This window comes from Mycteria americana, chromosome 1 (assembly GCF_035582795.1).
Source record: "Mycteria americana isolate JAX WOST 10 ecotype Jacksonville Zoo and Gardens chromosome 1, USCA_MyAme_1.0, whole genome shotgun sequence".
Classification (NCBI taxonomy): Eukaryota; Metazoa; Chordata; class Aves; order Ciconiiformes; family Ciconiidae; genus Mycteria; species Mycteria americana.
This window is the reverse complement of record NC_134365.1, coordinates 7,976,320-7,996,514: the sequence shown is the minus strand read 5'-3', so window position 1 is coordinate 7,996,514 and position 20,195 is coordinate 7,976,320. Positions and strand designations below refer to the sequence as shown.

At 48.8% G+C, this 20,195-nt stretch overlaps 1 protein-coding gene across 5 annotated transcripts in view; it reads left to right on the top strand.

The window, feature by feature from the left end:
• FRMD4A (FERM domain containing 4A) overlaps positions 1 to 17,240 on the top strand; it is a 211,694-nt gene extending 194,454 nt beyond the window's left edge. For 3 of the 5 annotated variants that reach the window (XM_075526407.1, XM_075526317.1, XM_075526495.1), the window contains exons 17-23: positions 3,019 to 3,247; positions 4,448 to 4,504; positions 4,998 to 5,235; positions 5,662 to 5,826; positions 7,633 to 8,492; positions 11,052 to 11,148; positions 15,064 to 17,240. In XM_075526407.1, coding sequence (XP_075382522.1) covers positions 3,019 to 3,247; positions 4,448 to 4,504; positions 4,998 to 5,235; positions 5,662 to 5,826; positions 7,633 to 8,492; positions 11,052 to 11,148; positions 15,064 to 15,166 — 1,749 coding nt within the window. In that variant the 3' untranslated portion in view covers positions 15,167 to 17,240. Of the gene's footprint in view, positions 1 to 3,018; positions 3,248 to 4,447; positions 4,505 to 4,997; positions 5,236 to 5,661; positions 5,827 to 7,632; positions 8,493 to 11,051; positions 11,149 to 12,920; positions 13,006 to 15,063 lie in introns of those variants that run through there. The other 2 variants (XM_075526675.1, XM_075526584.1) reach the window with 1 other exon arrangement.
• The last annotated feature ends 2,955 nt before the right edge of the window (positions 17,241 to 20,195 follow it).

The window sequence follows — 20,195 nt, the reverse complement described above, 5'->3', positions numbered from 1 at the left end:
CCATCAGAACAGGGAAGCAGCAAGAGAGCTGGTGCCCTTAGTTCAGACTCAGAGTAAAGGTTAAACCCTCAAAGTTCAGCCCTGGCTTTGCCAGAGGTAACAGAAATAGCCCGGGTGACCAACTGGACCATGACAGTCCAAGCGCTCTGGTGACCAACTGCAGTGACTTCTGTGAGTAGGGAGCACATCAGGAGCCCCTTGAGCCACCTGAGCCCTGCTGTTGCCCTGTGTTGTTATTGCAAACAGCCACTTGCTTTCCGCTTCAGTAGCAATCCGAATTCAGATCTGCCCCAGCGGGGAGAAAAGCATCACAATTATCCATCTTAGCCCTGCAATAGCAAGATGAAAGCATTTTGCTCCCCAGTCCTTAAACAAAAGAGCCTCCGTCCCTACCTTTGGGAAGCTGGAATTATGTTTTTCTAAGTTTGCCAGGGAGTGTTTGTTCTCTTCCCTTGCTCCCACAATGTGCTGGGTCAGTGCCCTGAACTGTGGCTGCGAAAACAGGCCTGCAGCAGCTGTAAGGCGGGACCGGATTCACAGAAAAGCTATTGTCTGCAGAGGCGCATTTGTCTCAAGACACTTGTGTATATTCCAGTCTTGAGTTTCCTTTTTATTTTTGTAAGAGGAGAGACTGAAGCTGGTGTGACTGTGCGGTTTAAGGCTCCGTTCAGCCAGGGAATTAACTGTTTGTCGTTTTGTTGGCATTTTCCTTCTGCTGAAAAAATAAACAGCTGGAGCTCTTTAGTTTTGTTCTCAATGGAGCCTGGGAGAGGAATTCCACTGAAGTCAAATATTCATGAACTAGCACATTTAATTAAGCTTTTCAAAGGGAAGCACGGCTTAGCTGAGTTACTCCTAAAACGCCTGAAGTCTGTTGGCTGCTCAATTATAACCTGATCTCCAGCTTCCCAGATCTTACTGCTACAAGGCAGCTTTTGGGGCCAGCGGGTGAGGAGTCTCCTTATTCCAGTGGCAGAGTTAGGTGAGGAGAGCATGAAGGTAAAGCAGCTCCTCCCCATTGCAGGCACTCTGCCTTTTGGCATCAGCAATCCAAACACGCTGACTCAGCTTTTCTCTACCTCCCTTTTCATCTGTCAAACTTTAAGACTGTTGAAAACCATAAGTTTCTGTTCTCGAAGAATGATGTTGAGCTGTGCTTATTTGGCTGCCAGTTTGAGAGCATTTAGAGAAGCCAGCGATGATTTTCATGCACTTTTCAGCAAGTGCAAACACTAGAAACTCAATTTAAAACAAAAGGTGAAATAATCGCTCAGTCACATAAATCCAGGACTGATATTACCAACTGTGACAAGGACCTGAAGCAAGGCACTTCCATCTGAAGGCAGATGATAGCCCTCATTTTCTGAGGCTTTATTTATAGTGGCCTCATTGGAAGAAAATAGACAATTATGGCCAGAAGGAAAATGAATATGTTTTTTCTAAGATATACTGAATGATTTAGAACTGAATCTGTGAAGGTCTGAAGTGACAGCTCACATCAAACTCTCTGTACCTTTAGTAAGAGCTTTGTCAGAGCAAGACTTGCAGGGAAGAGTCCTATTGTATTTTTTGGTAATCGCCTCTACCTGGTCCGTAATTCCTGACTGTGGGAAGGATTTTGCCAGAAGGCAGTGAACCAGGTTCCAGGCCTTAAAGCTCTGTGGTGTCAAATTCACTTCTAATAAGTTTGGTGCTGATAGAGCTTATCAAATCTTCAAAGCAAAAAGGGATCTATTAAATAGATGGGGAGTGGGTTCAGTCTTCAGTAAAGTGAGGGAAATTATAATTACAGATTCAAGGCAATGCTGACTCACCCAATGCTGACAGCAAAGGGATTTTTTTTAAGCCAGAAGCCCAGAATAAAAACTTCAGAGAATGACTTCAGTCTGATTAATTCCCACAGCATCAGCTCTTGCAGCATACGCTGCTGCTAAATGAAGAGAAAGGATTCAAATTTGCATAACGGGGATCTCCATGAATATATGGCTGTCAGTGCTTGCGATCTGAACTCCCACCACTCACTAGAAGTAAAAAAGCTCGTCATTTTTTCCCTAATTTGCAATGTACTATGTTCCCCTTTCTAGCAGACTAACACCAAAAACTCCATCGAGCTGGGGAAGGTAGCCAGATATGTTGCAGATTAGCAAGTACCTCACAGCTTGGGTTCCCGGTGCAGACCAGGAAGCTCAATATCAGCCTCTGCATTGGCATAAATTGGCTTAAATCCCTTGACTTTGGAAGATAACTAAAAATCAGTAGGTAGCTTCCAGGGTATACCTGGTTGCATTTAAAAACTCAGCTGAGACCCTGCCAGGGCTAATGTTGGAGACAGTAGTCCTTTTTGTCATACAGAAAGCTTGCTGTTACTCACTGTTCGCTCTGAAATCACCCTCCTGGCTTGTAACTCGAGGAGACAATTTTCTGGTGCGATCAGTTGCAGCAGCACGTAATTACTTCAGTGCATGCTCTCCCCTGGATTTTGACGGCCATACACCAGGGAGGAATTAGCCCATCTTTAGCTTTTTTACCCCCAAGAGTTTGGTGGGTGTCAGCAAACTTGTCAGGAAGGTTAAAGCTGTAGCTTTGCATCAATACTGATATCAAATGGGGCTCAAATACGGAGATAGGAAACAGGGAGAAGGAGCAGGTGGGAGGCAGGTGTTACCCATAAGATGGGTGTAAAAGGATGAATGTGTCAGCGGTAGAGCACTGTTGAAATAGGCCATATTGGACTGCATGAAAAGCCAAACGGCACAGCAGGGTTAGGGCTGGAGCACACGTGTCCTCCTTCTGTGGGTCATCCCTTCCACCAGCCATGCTCCCAGGCACTCGTGTGAGCAGATGAAGGTGAGATGGGTATGCTCAGGGAGGCCCCAAGATGGGGGTAGCATCATGATCGTGGATGCTTTGCGGATGGAGAGCCTAGGTTGGAGGCCACTGGCCAGGTTCAGGGGGAGCTTCCCCATAGCTGGGCCGGGAGAGTTTGGTGGTAGCCAGAATCCACTTGCCTTTCCCCAGGAGGCAGAGCTGGAGCGCCTGGAGAGGGAGTTTGCCATTCAGTCCCAGATTACGGAGGCTGCCCGGCGCCTGGCGAGTGACCCGAACGTCAGCAAAAAGCTGAAGAAACAGAGGAAGACATCCTACCTGAATGCCCTGAAGAAACTGCAGGAGATTGAAAACGCCATCAATGAGTATCGCATCAAATCTGGAAAGAAGCCAACCCAGAGAGCCTCCCTGATCATAGAGGGTAAGTGGGGCTCAGTGTCCACGGCATTGCTGAAGGGTCTGTGGAGGGCAGGGAGCAAAATTCTTGCCTTGAACTCGTGGCTTGAGGCACAGATTTCCCCTCCTTCCTCTTCCCTCTCCTGACTCCACGGGTGCTGGCAGTTGGGTTGTCCTCTCCCATACCAGCGTGCTGTCAGATGGGTGTCTGGGCTGCGTGCCGTGCATTAGGGACGTGCTGGTTCACAGCACAAGAAGCAGTGTCACGCTGTAGATTATAAGCGTGTCAGGAAAGCAGACTGTGACTCCTTTGTTCACCTATAAAATCGCTCTGTTAACGTCTCCTCCGGAGTGGTGCTGTACAAATGTAATTAATGTTAGCAGATTGGGGTGAGCTCTCTAGCTGAAAGGCATCTGTAAAATCAAAGTGGTAGCAGTATCATTGCTGTGTTCAAATGCTTTTTTTCTTTTTCTTTTTTTTACAATGTAATTCTCAGGACACTTTATGGTTTACTGGGTTGTTGATTGGTTTTTCATGAAATCCATTAACTTTCTGCTGTGATTCTTTCTCCCTTGCTGATTTCCCTTTGACTTGCAGAGCTTTTCTCTGTGCCTTTGTAGCAGGAACTGAGATTAGAGCTGCTGTATTTGTGACCTGGGTACCAAGCTGCACTGCAGTCAGGGATAACAGACAGCCGTGAGGACACGGGATGGGGGAGGCAGCTCAGACATGTGCACGCCAAGGACGTGAGAGCTTCTGCTGCCACAGAGGATGCTCAGAAAGCGTTTCCCTGAATTACACAAAACTGGTACCTAGTGTGGGCCTTTAGTTAGCAACAGGATGATCATTTTAAGAAGACAAAGATCAAACCCAGAGTCCTTAAGACCTGAGATATAAATCTCGCTAATGGCACCATGCCATTTTGCATCCTCTGGGGATCTCAGCTCTCCATTGTGACTCAGTCTTAATCCCCATTAATTGAAAAGAGTTAGCAGCTCCTTGAAAGGCAGCCTGCTAGTGAGAGACCTGGCTTGCAGCTTTGCCCTCTGAGACTGAGAGTGGGCTGAGTCAGTTGTTTATAGGAATCTTGCCTCTCAGCTATGTGAGGAGGAAGATGTGGATGACTGCTTAAGACTCAGTGGACGAAGGTCACAGTGCAGTTCAGCACTCAGTCACTGCGATTCTCGGGACCATCTGACCGTCTTTATATTTTCTTCCCCTCAGAAGGAAACATTGCCAGTGAAGACAGCTCTCTCTCGGATGCCCTTGTTCTTGAGGATGGTATGTTGGCTGCTATATGTTCTAGAGGGAAGGAAGGAAACAGGGAAGGATGTGTGAACTCCTGATTGACACTCAAAATGGAGGAACTGTTCTGTGTAATAATCCACCCAAAATTCCCAGTACCAAAAATGCTCTGGACTGAGAGCAGTTTCCCCGACTCTAACTTGTAGACAGACATCAGGCCTGGAGCAGTGAGTATTGCCATGGTTACTGCTCTGAATTCTTTCCAAAGACAGGCCCAGAATGCCCCCTTATTTTCTCTTAAGGTTTCAATTGTTTTAGTGCATCACACATTCTTGCTGGCCGTTCCCTCCCAAAATGGGAATGTCAGCTGGTGCACTTCTGAAATTCAGGTCTTCAGGTTGCTCCTGAATGCAACCAGGGGAAGCGGGGCAAGGAAGCAGGCTCTGGAGGTGTGATGGTGTCCCCTGGGGTTGTGTTGCCATTGGAGGTATCACATGGCCATCATCTCTCTCCCTTCTTCCCTTCACAGAGGATTCTCAGGTCACCAGCACAATATCCCCTCTCCAGTCCCCACACAAAGGACTCCCTCCCCGGCCACCCTTGCACAACAGGCCGCCTCCTCCACAGTCGCTAGAAGGCCTCCGCCAAATGCATTACCACCGCAATGACTATGACAAGTCCCCCATCAAACCCAAGATGTGGAGCGAGTCATCCTTGGATGAACCCTATGAGAAGGTCAAGAAACGCTCTTCACACAGTCATTCCAGGTGAGCCAGCTATCTTCAAGCTCCATCACAGAGATACCCTCTGCTTTCAGGAGGGACAGGTGTGAGCCCTTTCAAAATTTACAAAGCTGTCCCTTACCAAAAGGAGACTTTTAGGTGTTTTGGCCAATAGGCATGTCATAAAAATAGGCTGCAGCCACATGACTGCTGCTTGGTATCTCAATGCTATTTTAAAAAACATTTAGAAAGGAAGGATGGTGGATCATCTGAGGGCTTTGACAGGGCTTGGCCTTGACCTCCAGCTACTGCAGAAGCACAAACTCTGGGACACAGCTCAGAGCAGCAGCTGACCCAACTCCCGCTCACCCCCATGAGATCACAGGCACGTGCCTGAGATCTAGAAAGAGGCATGGGAGCCCCTTCCCCAAATTCCTGCCCGGGAACTGAAGCAGGGTGTTTGCTCTGCAGCAGTCACAAGCGGTTCCCCAGCACCGGGAGCTGTGCCGAGGCGGGAGGGAGCAGCTCGCTGCAGAACAGCCCCATCCGGAGCCTTCCCCACTGGAACTCCCAGTCCAGCATGCCATCGACGCCGGATCTACGGGTACGCAGTCCGCACTACGTCCACTCCACGCGGTAAGTCTTCCCAGCTCCGGTCTCACCTTGCTTACCCTGAAATAAATATTCTTTGCTTTATCCTTCCCCCAGGATATTAATTAATCCCCGTTCAGGAAAGGACACAAACCAGTCCTATTCACATCAGAGGCTCAGGTACTGTTGCCAGTAGGGATCCTCTCCTGAACTGAGATCCTGAAATCACTTCAGATAAATGTGATCCTGCACCTCACCTCCCTCTCAAAATAATCAAGCTTTTCTTCCACTGGGACCTTTCATCTCAGGGACTGTTTATAGGGACTACAAGCCCCATGCCACTTTTAAAAGGGATGTGGTGCCACTGCTAAATTCTGCAGTAAATTCCTGCATGGATCCAGCTGGAGATAACATGTTTTCTGTCTGATACAAAATGTTGGGTAGTGTTAATTCTCTCATACTAGAATATTTGCATACGTGTGATCTTATGCGGAGAGAGAGCCTGTATAAAGCAATCCACCCAAGGATCCAGGTGGCAGTGGAATAAGCCCAGGGTTGACAGAGGAAAGAGCTGAAGTGTGTAAGGAAGGTGATTTGATATGGCCCAATTTGACTCCAGTTTTCAGCAGGATTTCTACAAACACTTCAGCTTCATTGCTGTTTTGCTCTTGTGGCAAACTCCATGGACACTGCAGGAAGCACAGCTGAGCGAAAGCTGTGTGCTGTTAGGTATCCTGCCCTAAGGGGTAGTGCTAACATCATTTAGCTCAGCATAAATCAAGAGTCATGCCAACACATCAGACCCAGGCAGAGACGATACAAGGCATTAAGGCCCTGGGTTAAGTTTGTTACAAGTTCTTGGCTGAGAGTATCTTTCAAGAGTGCAATGTTTGTTAACACTGGAGCCAAGCTGCGTGAGAAACGAGCCTGGCACAGGGCTTGAGAAGTGGCCTTGACGGGGTAACGGCCATTTGGGTGTTTGAAACAACCATTGCTCAGTCTGTGGCTCATTCATGAGCTGCATGCCCTGGCCTTGGCCATCTGTCATGCAGGTGTATGACTCCTCGCGGGGTTTTCCTGCTCCTTGAATGGATGACTGGAGCTCTCCAAACAGCCGGGGTGAATAGAGACCACCCAGACTTGGCTGGGAATCGAGCCTTGAAAACTTGCAATTCAGGGTGGTTGCCTGAAGGGCTGTCACCTGCTGACAGTCCTACACGTGCTATCCATGGCTGGGCCCTGGTAAAACCTAGCCACTTGACAGAGGTGACTTTTTCAAAGGCCAGTGGAGAAATCACTGCATTCTGGGCTAAGTATGGGCAGTCCGTCTGTTTCACACCAGGTGGATTGTATCTGTGCAGGGCATTCACAGGCCACTTGCAAGGGAATCCCACCACCTTTGAGGCTGTCTCAGGATTTGCAGAGCTGGAGCAAGGTGAACCTGGTAGCACAGGGATGGTGCTGATTCAAACAGCTCTGCTACAGGGCCACACCAGCAAAGCTGGGGCTTGAGGTCTCCAGGTTTTGCCCTTCAGACTGGGTCCTTCCCAGGGTGGCAAGCCACAGAGGAATCGGGCTGGGCAAGGGTTTATGTCCCATGTGGTGCTGCAGACTGAATGCCACCACCAAGGAGACTGGAGAGGACCAGGAGTAGGACCTAATCACCCTAAACCCTGCAGCGGGGAAGCAGGTTGCTTTGCAGCCGGCAGCCCCACGCAGTGCTGGAGGGGTCCAGGTTTTCAGTGCCCTCATAGTTCCTTGCCTGTGAAGCTGGCCTTGTGTGCAGGAGGGGATGGGGAGTGCTTCATCCTGTTGACTTACCAGCCTGTATTTTTTTCCTGGTACCTGCAGGTCAGTAGACATCAGCCCGACCAGACTGCACAGCTTAGCTCAGCACTTTAGACACCGGAGCTCCAGTTTGGAGTCGCAAGGCAAGCTCCTCGGGTCAGAAAATGAGACAGGGAGCCCTGATTTCTACACCCCAAGGACTCGTAGCAGTAACGGCTCTGACCCCATGGACGACTGCTCTTCCTGCACCAGCCATTCCAGCTCTGAGCACTACTACCCTGCTCAGATGAACCCCAACTACTCCACCCTGGCAGAGGACTCCCCGTCAAAAGCCAGAGAGCGGCAGAGGCAAAGGCACAAATCGGCAGGCAACCTGGTCTCTTCCAATTCAGGGAGTATGCCCAACCTGGCTGCGAGGAACGGGACGGGGCACCACCGCGTCTACCTGCACAGCCAGAGCCAACCCTCCTCCCAGTACAGGATCAAAGAGTATCCCCTGTACATCGAGGGCAGCTCCACACCTGTGGTGGTGCGGAGCCTGGAGAATGACCAGGAGGGACACTACAGCGTGAAAGCACAATTCAAAACCTCTAACTCCTACACAGCGGGGGGGATGTTTAAGGAGAACTGGCACGGGGATGAAGTGGACTCCGTCAGGCTCACCCCCTCCCGCTCCCAAATCATAAGGACTCCATCTCTGGGGAGGGAGGGCCACGAGAAAGGCTCGGGTAGGACTGCCGTGTCGGACGAGCTGCGGCTCTGGTACCAGCGGTCCACGGCGTCCCACAAGGAGCACAGCCGCCTCTCGCACACGAGCTCCACTTCCTCGGACAGCAGCTCCCAGTACAGCACATCTTCACAAAGCACCTTTGTGGCACACAGCCGGGTCACGAGAATGCCTCAGATGTGTAAAGCAACATCAGGTAAGAGACAGTCCTGGGCAAAGGGGCGGGAGGGACAGGGGCTTCATGCAACCCAGATTCGTGCCAGGCTTTACACCCCAGCTAGAGAGCAATGCCAGACCATAGTGCGTTATCTGGCCTTCGCATGCTGCTCACCAAGCCTGTAGGCGTAACACTGGGGGAGCAAGCCTTGTCCGAGACACTCATCGGGTGAGAATTTTTTTCCATTTTGATGAATGGAAATCATCACTTTGCAATGATGGGCTCAAAAGACAGGGAGGGACCAAAGCCCCGTTGTTGCCAGGTCTTTCCTCAGAGTGCAGTTGGGTTTTGGGTGATGGCACTAGGGGCCAAACGTGGAGAAATCGCGGCGAGGGGTCACTCTTAGTAATCACGGCAGGGGGAGCGATGAAGGGGGCTGGGCACAGACTAGGAGAATGCATGTCCTCAGTGAAACACCAAAAGCATGAGAAAGGTTAAGTGGGGAGCATCCCAGCCCCTCCGCCCCTTGCAAAAATGTTTGAGCGATGACATCTTTGTGCACTGCTGAGACTTGGTTTTCCCATGCAGCTCCAGTAGCTGTGCTGATAATATCCTGAAATGCAGAGCGCTTAAGTCTGTGCAGTATTATGCCTCTCTGTCATGTACAGAGCTTTGCACTCCTCTGTGCTGTTAATATTAAATGGTAAGAAAACAGTCAAATTCATTAAACTGAGGAGGCTACTATGTGTTATGAAATGGTCCAAGGTTAAATATTTACTGGCCATCAGTCACTGCTGGACAAGCCAGTTTGGATAGATCAAGGACTTGCTAAAAACCTGAATCCAGCCCTGTATGGATGGGATTGCTGGTTAATCAGAGTTTGTACGGTGCCCGTCCCCACCCTTCCACATGCCTCAGGCCTGGCATGAGACACCATTGCTCCGGCTTCGCTTGCCGCAGGTCCTCGCGCCTCCCTGAGCAGACCAGTGCATCGTCCACCTGTGCTGGCTGTTGGCCTTCTGACATCCCAGCATCGTGGCCGGTCCACGGTGACCACGACGCTGACACCAGTGGGGCTTTGTATTCACTGCTGACTCCAGCATGGAGTCAGAGAGGTGGTTTGACACCAGGCTCCTCATGGGCCACCAACAGCTGCCTGAGAAGAGGCTGATTTATTGTGTGATGCCACCACTCGCAGGAGGCCCAGATGTGGACTGAGACACAATCGAGTAGCTGCTGGAACCGTCCTGTGTCTCCATATGAAAATCTGTCTTCCCCCCTTTGATTAAGCAGCATTTCTGTTCCACCCAGCAACACAAAACGCTTGAACACTGGAAAGCTTTGCCTTGCTTAGCTTTGGAAACCACACCAGTTCAGTTAGGTAATCTAGAAAGGAAAATGGTGGGGCTGGGGGGAGAGCACGTAAAAACTGCTGTCAATCAGTCTGTTCCCCCACCCAGCTGGGTCTTTACATCTAAATGTGATATCTGGGCAGCACAGTGGCAAGTGTGCTCAGTAATCACAGCTTGTTGTGACCAGTTGGCAGCTTAGGTTGGTTTTGTGTTCAGAGTCAGCTCCCAATTACAGCTGTGGGAGGATACTGACCTCAGGGGCTGTCGGCTCCAAGGAGCAGATTAAAATTTGTTTTTCTCTTGAAGTGTCACTTGGCAGCAGCTAAAGAATTTAACAGCACAGACGGGGATGCCAGGTAGAAACATCCATCATTTTAGCTGATTTGCCCTAGCTAATAAGTCTATTGGACTTCATGTTGTCCTTCAAAGAGGATCATACTTATAGGCATATATTAAATTCAGAGGGTCAGTTCTGTATGGACTTGAGGAGGAGGAAAGATCATTAGGAGGATTTCTTAGCTAGATTCTCACTGGGGAAACTTCCCCAAGAACCACTGCCAATGGTACATTTTCAGTTCAGCTTACTTCTGTCTTCATTGAAGTAAGATAAGCCTTCCTCTGGTCCCATAGTAGTAGGGTCAGCAAAGCCCAACTTCAGTTTATTACAGATGCACAGTGAAAGGTAGTTGTAGCTTTTGAAATCTTCAGAGCTGTCTTCCTCCTTTGCACCCGAAGCAGCGTACGTACCAGACTGTCGCCACTGCCAGCTCTGGCTCCTAGGGACACAGAGCACCTCCCACCACCCCTGGAAGCAGGAGGCTGAGCCCGACAGGCTGGGCTCCTCCAGTTCAGGTCCTGTGGAGAGGCATGGCCAGGTCCTGCCACTCCAGGCAGCAGCAAAATGGATTAGCTTTCATGATGGGAGAGGTGCAGTGTTTCCCAGGCAGGGCTCGGGAAAGTCTGGGTGGTTGTATTCAGCTGGAAGCCAGGCTGAAACAAGCATTCCTGCAGAGCTGAGGGCAGATCCAGCCCGTGACACGCAGCAGTGTCAGCACCAGGCTGGCTGCTCCTGTGCCGCGTTCGGGCACAACCATCAAGGAACAGGATGAGGTCTGACTCCCAAGCTGTGTTTACTCGCAGCAGGACATGTTTCTGCTGGTCTGACAAGCTGATGCTTCTGAACCACCCTGACCCTTGCACCCTCACCTCACCAGTTATTTTTCTCCACCCTTTGGTTGTTTTTCAGCTGCCTTACCTCACAGCCAGAGGAGTTCAACCCCGTCAAGTGAACTAGCAGCCACGCCGCCGGGCAGTCCCCACCACATTCTCACGTGGCAGACTGGGTGAGTGTCTGTGGGATCAGGTTAGAGAATTCACCTCGCTCAGTGCCGGTGAGAAAAACCTCCCTGCACACAAGCAAAGGGACAGCAGAGGTACGGGGAACGTTTTCCAGGTTCTCAATAGCCTACACCATTTCCAGCCTCCCACCCATGCTCTTGTAGCGGTGGAGCTCTAGTTTAGGCTGACCAAGGCATGGCAGTGCCATCCACGCACAGCAGCCCTGCTCCAAGCAGTGCCGGATTCACAGGGAAAGAAGCCTTGCAGGTTCTTCCTGCTTGGACAGTCTCCTTCCTCCAATTTTCCATATGTCAAAATAGGTGATCTTTTTTTTAGCAACCATCACGCTGGCTGTCCAGACCAAGGAGGTCTTTGTTGTAAAGGCAAGGTTAGGGGCCCACCATATTTGTGTGTGCAGCAACCACATTTTTCTGCTAGGTTTTCCCTAGCAATATGTCTTAATGACTATTAAGTGATCTTTTTTCAGCTACCACTAACTTAACGTGCTTCGCCAAAGCGTGTGTGAGTCATTACACGCAGGTAGCCATTACTCATATAAATATAATAATTGGGTTCTTTGGCACCTCTTTGTGAGGCAGGGAGTTCCAGGAGTAAACAAAAAGCCTTTTGCAAGCTCCCAATGGGTATTCTCTAGCAATCTGCTGTAATTCTGTCCTGCCACATAAAATAAAGATCATTTCCAGATCCTGTCTAACTCAGCATGTCCCAGATTTTTGCATCTAAGTTGAGTTTGGTGAGATCAGCTAGAAAGTTTCAGACTACAGTCCTCAAAATACCACAGGCCCTAGAGTAGGAAAACAGATACGACCCCCTGAGTTGTGAATTGGGACCGGTAATTCTGCAAACATTTCACTGTGCAGCCACTGGAAAATCTCATGCTCTTTAATTTCTTCTGGTCACCTATGACCAAGTTTGACCTCTGGTTTTACTCCAGCGCTGCTCCTGACTGCACTTTAAAATGGAGATGAGGAGAACCATAACCACAAACCCCTTAGGTAGGCCTACCTTGGATTTTAAATTCACACATTTGACATCCAGCCTCACAGGGTCTTTGCATGTGCTTCCAGCTTTAGAACAGGAGAATTTTCCTGGTCCCACTTCACAAAAAGTCAAGGGATTGCAAGATAGGCAAAATGGCAGCTGTCTTTACTGTACACTGAAATTTCCACTATTAAGGGTTTGAGTCTAGACTCAAATCTTAGTCTCAGTCACCATCCCAATCCTAATTCCTCTAAATATCTCCATGATAATTAGAAGTAAAACTGGTGAGCTGAGAAATCTGGAAAATCCCAACTTTTCTTATTTTTCCATTCAAGGAAACTCCTGCACCCTGTCTCTCATAGCAAAAATGCATCAAGCCAAATTCTCAGCTGGTGAAAGTGGAGTTACCTGGATTTATAGCTTAGGCCCTGCGCCAACAACCAGTGCAAAAATAATTGGAGACAAATCAGCACTTATTTCATGCCTGAGCATAACACCCAAGGCGTATGTATAAACACAGTAGGAGCAGATAAAGTTTGCCACTAGATGCATAACACAAACTCCCCCGCTGCAGAAGCAGGCTGTGCCCTCCCAGCACGACTCAAAAGATTGACAGTTCTCCCCAACATGTTTTTGTGTCACTAACTTTTTCTAAAGATGATTCATCAACTTGTTTCCCCACTGGATTAATAAGCTCATAACAATGTCTGTGTCACTTCTTTTCTTTAACATTTCCTCTCTCCTCTTTCCTCCTTTTTTGCTCTCCTTTGTTCAGAGAAGCAACAGACAACTCACCCACTATGGATGAGTCTCAGTCTCCAACCCACCAAAGTACTGATGAATAGAGGTATAGTAAGGGAACGTTTTGTTCTTTCATCCTTCTGCCTTATAGTCCGTGAACACAGTGCGAATAACCGGCATCCCGCTGTCCCAGAGGAGCAGCCCTTTTAATTGTGTGCCTGTTTGTTTGGCAACAAGGCTTCCTTCAGCTCTTGGAAGAACAACTTGAAAGCATCTCGAAGCCCTCTCTGTGCCTTTTCAGCAAGTTTGTGGCTGTGGCACTTTCCCCTGTGAAAAAGGACTTCGGGCCAGCCGGCTCTGCATTTGTGCAGAGCTTGAACAGGCACAGAGAGGAGGCAGTAGCAACAAATTTGTGGCTGGGGACGTTTCAAAGCAGTGTGGGCAAAGTGCTGCAGGGAGAGTCTGGGAGCAGCGTGGCGGGGAGACAAGCTCGGGTAAACGGGGGCCTCAGGGGAACTGGACTGAGCTCCCGGCAGTGCTCCAGCCATGGCACCGAGCACCCCTTTCTCCTCCTTCCCTACCACAGAGCAGAGCTGTGAAGCAGAGGCTGTTAGCAGCAGCGAGGTTTCATGGAACAAGGAGCAACCCTGGCCCTGTTCCTGCAGGAAGACAAAGGGGGAAGGGTGGAGGGAACAAACACACCCTCGGAGTATTTCTATTTTAATTAAACTGCTGTCGCTGTCTGACACTCTCATTTGAATCTACAACCATTCACAGCTGGCATCTGTCAAGTATTTCAAGCCCAGCTTTCTACAGATAACCTCCGTACTCTAGCACAGAGCTGGGAAACAAACAGCTCTTTAACATGCAGACGGTGATGCCCTTGCTCAGGTTCCTCCCAGACACCGGTCCCAGGGAAACCAGGTGGAAAACAGGATAGAGGAAGGAGGAACTGCCGGACTGCATCAGATGTGAGACCAGTCCTGCGAGGTGGGGAGGGAGCTGAGGAAGGAGTGAGAATCCCACAGTAAACAGAAAATGCATCTCCCGCTTTTGGCCTTGAAACAATCTCTAGTTTGGAAGTTGGTTAAAATCAAAGTGTGAGGGAGAGACATCAGTTCTGAATATTACTATGCAGGTACAGCAGTCGCTTTTCAAAATATCAACAAGATTTTGACCTCAGTGTTTTCCTCTGGCAAGGAGCTCTGCAGACTAAGCCAGGAGCTGACCCTGATCAGAGCTTTAAGATAAATAGCAAAGAAAATTCCCATAAACTGTCTCATCTGCTCTGTGCAAGCGAACAAAAAGCCATGCAGCAAAAGAAGCAGTAGCTTGTCAAGAGAGGTGCTGCAAGATGAGGACTAGGCTACCTATGACAAAACATGGTCCTTTCCACATTGGACCTAGCACCCTCTCACTAGTCGCTTCCTGGCTCATCCCTGGAAAGCCATGTAACTCTGGGATTGCCAGGTGATGCACAAGCCTCTGCCCAGAGCAGAAGTGCTACAGAAAAGCACCATCACCCTCCTCCTTCCATGTTCCCACTAGGTACTACAGTGGGAGGGCTGCTCTGCAGACTTGCTCCCTGGAGAGCATCCTACTAAAAATCTCTTTACACCAGCTTACTACCGGGCAGGAAAGCAAGACAGAGCCCTTTAGGCAAGGCAGAGCACTGCTGCTGTACCCCCGGAGGGAAGAGGCCACATACAGAGAAAGCGGAGGCAGGTGTGGTACCGTGGGTGGTAGGATAGGCACAGCTGGTGGGGTCGGCCACAAACTCTGGCCCTCCAGCAGCAGCAGCGGCTCTGCTCTCTTGTAGCGCATCCCCTTCATGAAGCCCCTGCCACTGGCCAGCAGCGGGCTGAAAAACCAACAGCTCTGCCTGTTGCTGTTCAGGCATCATCCAAAACTGCGGAGAGGCTGCCAGAGCTCAGCTTTCTCCTGCCTCCTTGCACCGGGCAGGTTGCTGGGGGGGATGGGACTGTCGAGCAAGAGCAAACTGGGTCAAGGCAGGGCCCCGTGTGCTGAGCCCACCCCAGACATCAGCTCTGGGGGTACCTGCAGCATGCGAACGTGAATATCCTGCATTTCTCCCCATCCATAATACAATGTTTTATGCCATGGCTGAACTTCCCAGGAGGCCTCATTGTCCTAATGACGTTTCCTTTCTCCTGCAGGAGCTACAATGATAGCTGTTTCCTGGATTCTCCCCTCTATCCAGAATTAGCAGACGTCCAGTGGTATGGGCAGGAAAAAGCCAAGCCTGGGACTCTAGTGTGAACCCCTGACCTCAAGTTAATCACATCAATGCCATTCTGAGATCACCTCACTGCCTCCCATTTGCCTTACCCAGATGCACTGTCACCCAGCACCAGCTTCAACTCTAAGCACTTTTCTCACGATGCAATTCAAGACAACATTTACAGAACACTGGCCCTGAGACATCCACCGCGACAGTGACGGACCGCAGCGCATCCCATTGCCAGACTGGTGCACATCCCTCCCACGGCCCGCAGGGCAGCGGGTGCAGATGAGCTGCCATCTTAATAGTCAGTCGGCAATTTAAAATTGATTTTCCTTTGAAACGATGGAAGCCTTTCAAGGCTTACATCAAATCTTATTGTTCCACAGCATGTAACAGCAGTAAGGTTTCCATGACCTGCGATCTGAAGCCAACAGAGCATTAGTTTAAAGGGAAGGAGGGGGGGCAAAATGGGATAGAGGCTGAGAAATGGATATCATAGTCCTGGAAGTACATCTGTTATGAAACAGTAAAATCCCGTCACTTCAAAGACGTATCAGAGTCTTGCAATCAGATCTGCACTGCCAAAGATCGCCACACCAACGTCAGCAGGATGAGTTTGCTCAGCAAGTTCTTGTGACAAGAACACCTCTCTCATTTAACTCATGGCAGACACGACCACCTCCTGTAAAACGGCATTTCCTTCTTCGCTTTGAGCCCACCTACGTGCAAGTAAAATAATCCAATGTGCTGAAGACACACTGGAGGTCTGGGCTGGTATCACAGCATCGCTGTCTACAAGCTACTATTAAACTGGACAAACAAGGTTTACAAAGGCATTATCTAAAGCAGAGGCAAGTACTGCTACGCACAGCATCTCTGTGGCTGGCACAGGTTGCACACCAATACATAGAGAGGTTGGGGTTGTGCTCGTTTGGGTTTTTTTTTTAATACTCTGATGAAGATAAAAATTGCCAAAAACCTTTCTACAAACAGATACAGCCAATAAATTCTAATCTATTTCTGCACAAAGCGTTAATGTAAAATCAAAAGGAAAGCACATCGCAATCTAATTGACACGGTAAGGTAAAGCTGCATTAACATATCTGTTCCACTCATCTTCCCTTCGTTAGCACCAGTGTAGCAAAGGGCTCGTCACCCAGTGTACTGCTGTGTGGGAGAACCGGTCTGTCGGGAAACCGAAAGGCTCCGCAGCGGGGTTTAACAACCAGCAGACTAGGCAAATATTCCCATTGCAAGAAGCGACCACAAGAAAGAGAAGCAACTAAATTAGGTGTTGGACACAAGCGAGAGCTGCCTAGTGATGCCAAAAGGAATCGTACGAGCGCGTCATGGAAGGAGCTGCAAGTTTACACATACTTTTGAGCAATGCTTTATACATGTCAAGCCATGGAACTTTCAAAGGCCTCAAAGACACTTTTGTAACGAACAAGTGCACAATCTAGGTGGATGTTGAGGCTGGCACGTCTAGTCTTCACTGCGGTGCTATGCTGTTTTTATTGCCACTAGATGGGGGGGGCACCCGGCCTTCCCCCGTTTGTGCGTGCAAACGATGATTTCCTATGGGAAAGGCATTAAAAGAAACGGCTGGAGGGGGTTACTTTGTGAAAAGCAGAAACTGAAGTTAGCTTTAGTTTAAGGAAAAAAGAAACAAAAAGTGCGAGTGCGTGTGCGCGCGTGTGTGTTCCAAGAATAACAATAGCGTCTACCAGACAAAGTAGGGCGAAACGTTGAAAATTAAACACTGCGACTTGGGGGGCTGCCACACCTTTTGGTATTAAGATTGCTGGAAAACTGCATTCCAGGCTTTAAAAGAGAATGGGTTCTTCGTAATTAGGCTTGGAAAGATGATGGGGTTTCTAAAAATGCGAGCGGCTCGTATGAATACCTTTCTGCAACACATATTAGAAATGTTTGCTTCGGTTCTCTGCGCTTGCCTGCTGCGCTGCTGTCTCGCATCACTGGTAAGGCAAGGGAGGTGGCCTTGCAGAGATGAGGACAGCGATGGGCAGCAAAGGCTGTTATTTGTCCAGGGAAATCCACGGCAGAGCCAGGAAGGAAACTCTTTCATGTTCACACATGAAGCATAAATGAATTATCCCCCTGGAAAAAAAAAAAAAGAAAAAAAAGAGCATACTTTTTTATACTGGCAAGGGGTTTTTAAAGCTAGCCATGCAAGCCTCGTGCTTCTGGACCTCCACGAAGAATCACCGCAGGAGTACAACCCCCTTTGACAGCAACTGAAGCCTCGTAACCAATTGCTGGAAGAACAGACAGCGGTGAGCCTGCACCCCTTATCTGGACGTGCAAAATGCTGTTTTTACCATCTCTCTGTGCTTTGGGGTCTTTAACATGGGAATTATTTCAAGCTCCTAATTGGATTTTTAGCTGGATAAGAGATAGTACCAATTAGTGACATTTACTGATAAGATTCGGTAGCTTAAAGTGAAAGGATTAAATAAGGACCAAATCAAGCAGCAGCGAGTAATTTAGCCCACGGATTTTTAGGGGCTCTGAGCAACTGTCTGTTTTCTTTTTAATTTCCCTGTAAGTGGTTTTGGGTTGTTTTTTTTTTTAATGTGTACCTTCTTTTAATTAAAAAGAATTCAACAACAGCGGCACTATGAGGCCTCTGGGCACTACAGGAAGAAACATTAATTCCTCCAAGACCAGATCTGCAGTTTTGCAGCAAAGGTTAAAAGGTGGCAGCCCTGAAATTAGGAAAAAACCAAAATGGTTAGCCTGAATTGCAAACAGGCTCGAGTAGAGAAAAAGCTTTCTAGAAACAGATTGAGTTTTGCTTTGTGTTCTGCTTTTCTGTTTTGCAATCAAGGCACATGTGAGCAGCCAGTCTGGTAGTAAAGACAGATTAAGTAAAACAGGTTTTACTGTTTAGCTCAATTCAATTAAACACAAATGTACATAAAAATGTTAATCATATGAGATTAACATATTTAAGTATAACATGGAGGGGTATATACATAGCTATTATATACAAGCACTTGACTACCAACTTAACCCCTCCTTTACTTTTTTATTTTTCAAGGCTCCATCTGACATAAAGCTACAATTGCGTTCTTAGTCGACATGTCTGATGCTCCCTCTGTTTAGCCAGGAGCCGGGTGTACGGTCTACGCACCGGGCCGTGCTGGGAGGCAGGGTTTATTTTTAAATGATATTATATGCAGTCGAGTGTTGAAAATGTTGAAACAGTCCAATTTGTTTTCACTCTGTATTAGTTTTAGTTTCAGGCATAGCCGATCCCCATTCAGGTGCTATCAGATGACCAGTTACTGCTTAGTTAACTAGATGTAAAGTTTTACATATATATTAATGTCAATAGTTTTATTACAAGTTGTGTAAAATGGACTCTCTAGTTTAAAAAAAGAAAAAAAAAAAAGAAGAAAAAAAATTAGGTCTCTCCTGAAATTGACTTTAGAGCATGGAAAATGATTTTACTGGATTCTGTTCAACTGTAATCAAGGAAAAAATATGTATGTTGTAGAAAAAGTTGCAGAATTAAAAAAGATCTGCTTTTAATTTATTCTTTTTGTATTAAGAATTTGTATAGTTACCTTTACATTTTGCAAAACGGTGTTGTCAACACTTCCTTATTAAAGCATTTTCAAAATGAAACCTTGCAGTGGTCTTTTCAGGAGGGCACAGCGCCCGGGGAGTCCTTACTGTGGCGACCACTGCCACCTCTGCGAAATGCTCGGTCCAGATGTGCGCACAGCTGGCCAGAGTTTCCGGGAGGGATCCACTCATTTGCTGTCAGGTGGCCTGATTGCAGGAAACACTGGGCATTCCCCCTGAGAAGCCCGTTCTTCAGAGATCCCGTGGGATTCAGCACGCTCTCAGCAGATCCCTGCTCGCTCCATCACGTGCTCTCTCGAGCACTGGTCTCGGGGGCTCAGGAGGTGTCTGGGGCAGTAAGAAACTGCATGACTGACCTCCCACCACAATAGGAAACAAAGTCATGAAAATAATACTTCTAATGCACATAGCTTGAAATAACTAAAATTAACACTCACTTATACGAATTGGATGCTAACGAGCTACAAGGCTGTTTGCAGCAATGCCAGGGTCCATAGGACAGGCCTGAGCGCCAGCACGCTCACCCCTCGCGCTCCTAGGAACTGCCTGCTCGTTGCATTAAATTCCTGAAGAAACCCCGTCCTCCTGGTTGAATCTTTGTTGCCGAGGCAGCAGCATCGAGAACCCGCCCCAACAGATACTGCTCTAGCTCAGGAGGGGGCTTTGCCGGCAGCCCGGCCCAGGCACGGGGTTAGGGATGCTGCTCGGTATCACTGTTTCCCCATCCGTGGGCAGCGGTGACCCCTGCAGCCACCCAGCACCCCTTCCGAAACAGCAGGCAGTTTCAGCCATTCATTCGCTCGCCACGTGGGACCCGTCCGCACTTCTCAGCCCCCAGCGCAGTTGCTTCCTGTTCTTTCCATTTATTCCCACTGTCCAGGGAGCTCCTTTCCACCCGAGCATCTCTTGTATCATCCCCCTCGTCCGCCCCCACACCACAGGCAGCCACCAGTGGCACCAACCCGGAGCCAGGAGGCCACCATGACCATCACCCAGCACCGCTGCGTGGGGGACGACCTTCTGTAGTAAATCCCCCAAAGGGGTTTGCGAGGGGACAAAACGGCAATGATGACATTTTTCAGACATCCCCCTAGCTCTGGGACTTTGGCTCAGATTTATTGCCAGTGGTTCCGGCACTGCTGCAGGCACCTCTTCAAGCGCTACAACACATCAGGAGCGGCTTTCCCAACAGCCTGCTCCAGATTCGATACCACCACTGACAGCCTTGCGCCAGCCCTCTTGCAGGGCACCACGTCGTGTACTCATCCCCCGGGTCTGGGAGCCGGGACGCTCTCCTCCCCCTGAGAAGTGAAGCCGTTTAAATGTCAGGCAAGTTCATTCTTTGGGCAAGACTGGATCGATAATGGAGATTATATGGCAGCTAGCCGGAGAGGAACCCACTTCCTCCATCAAAATAAATTGACCCCACATACACCAACCCTAAGAGCC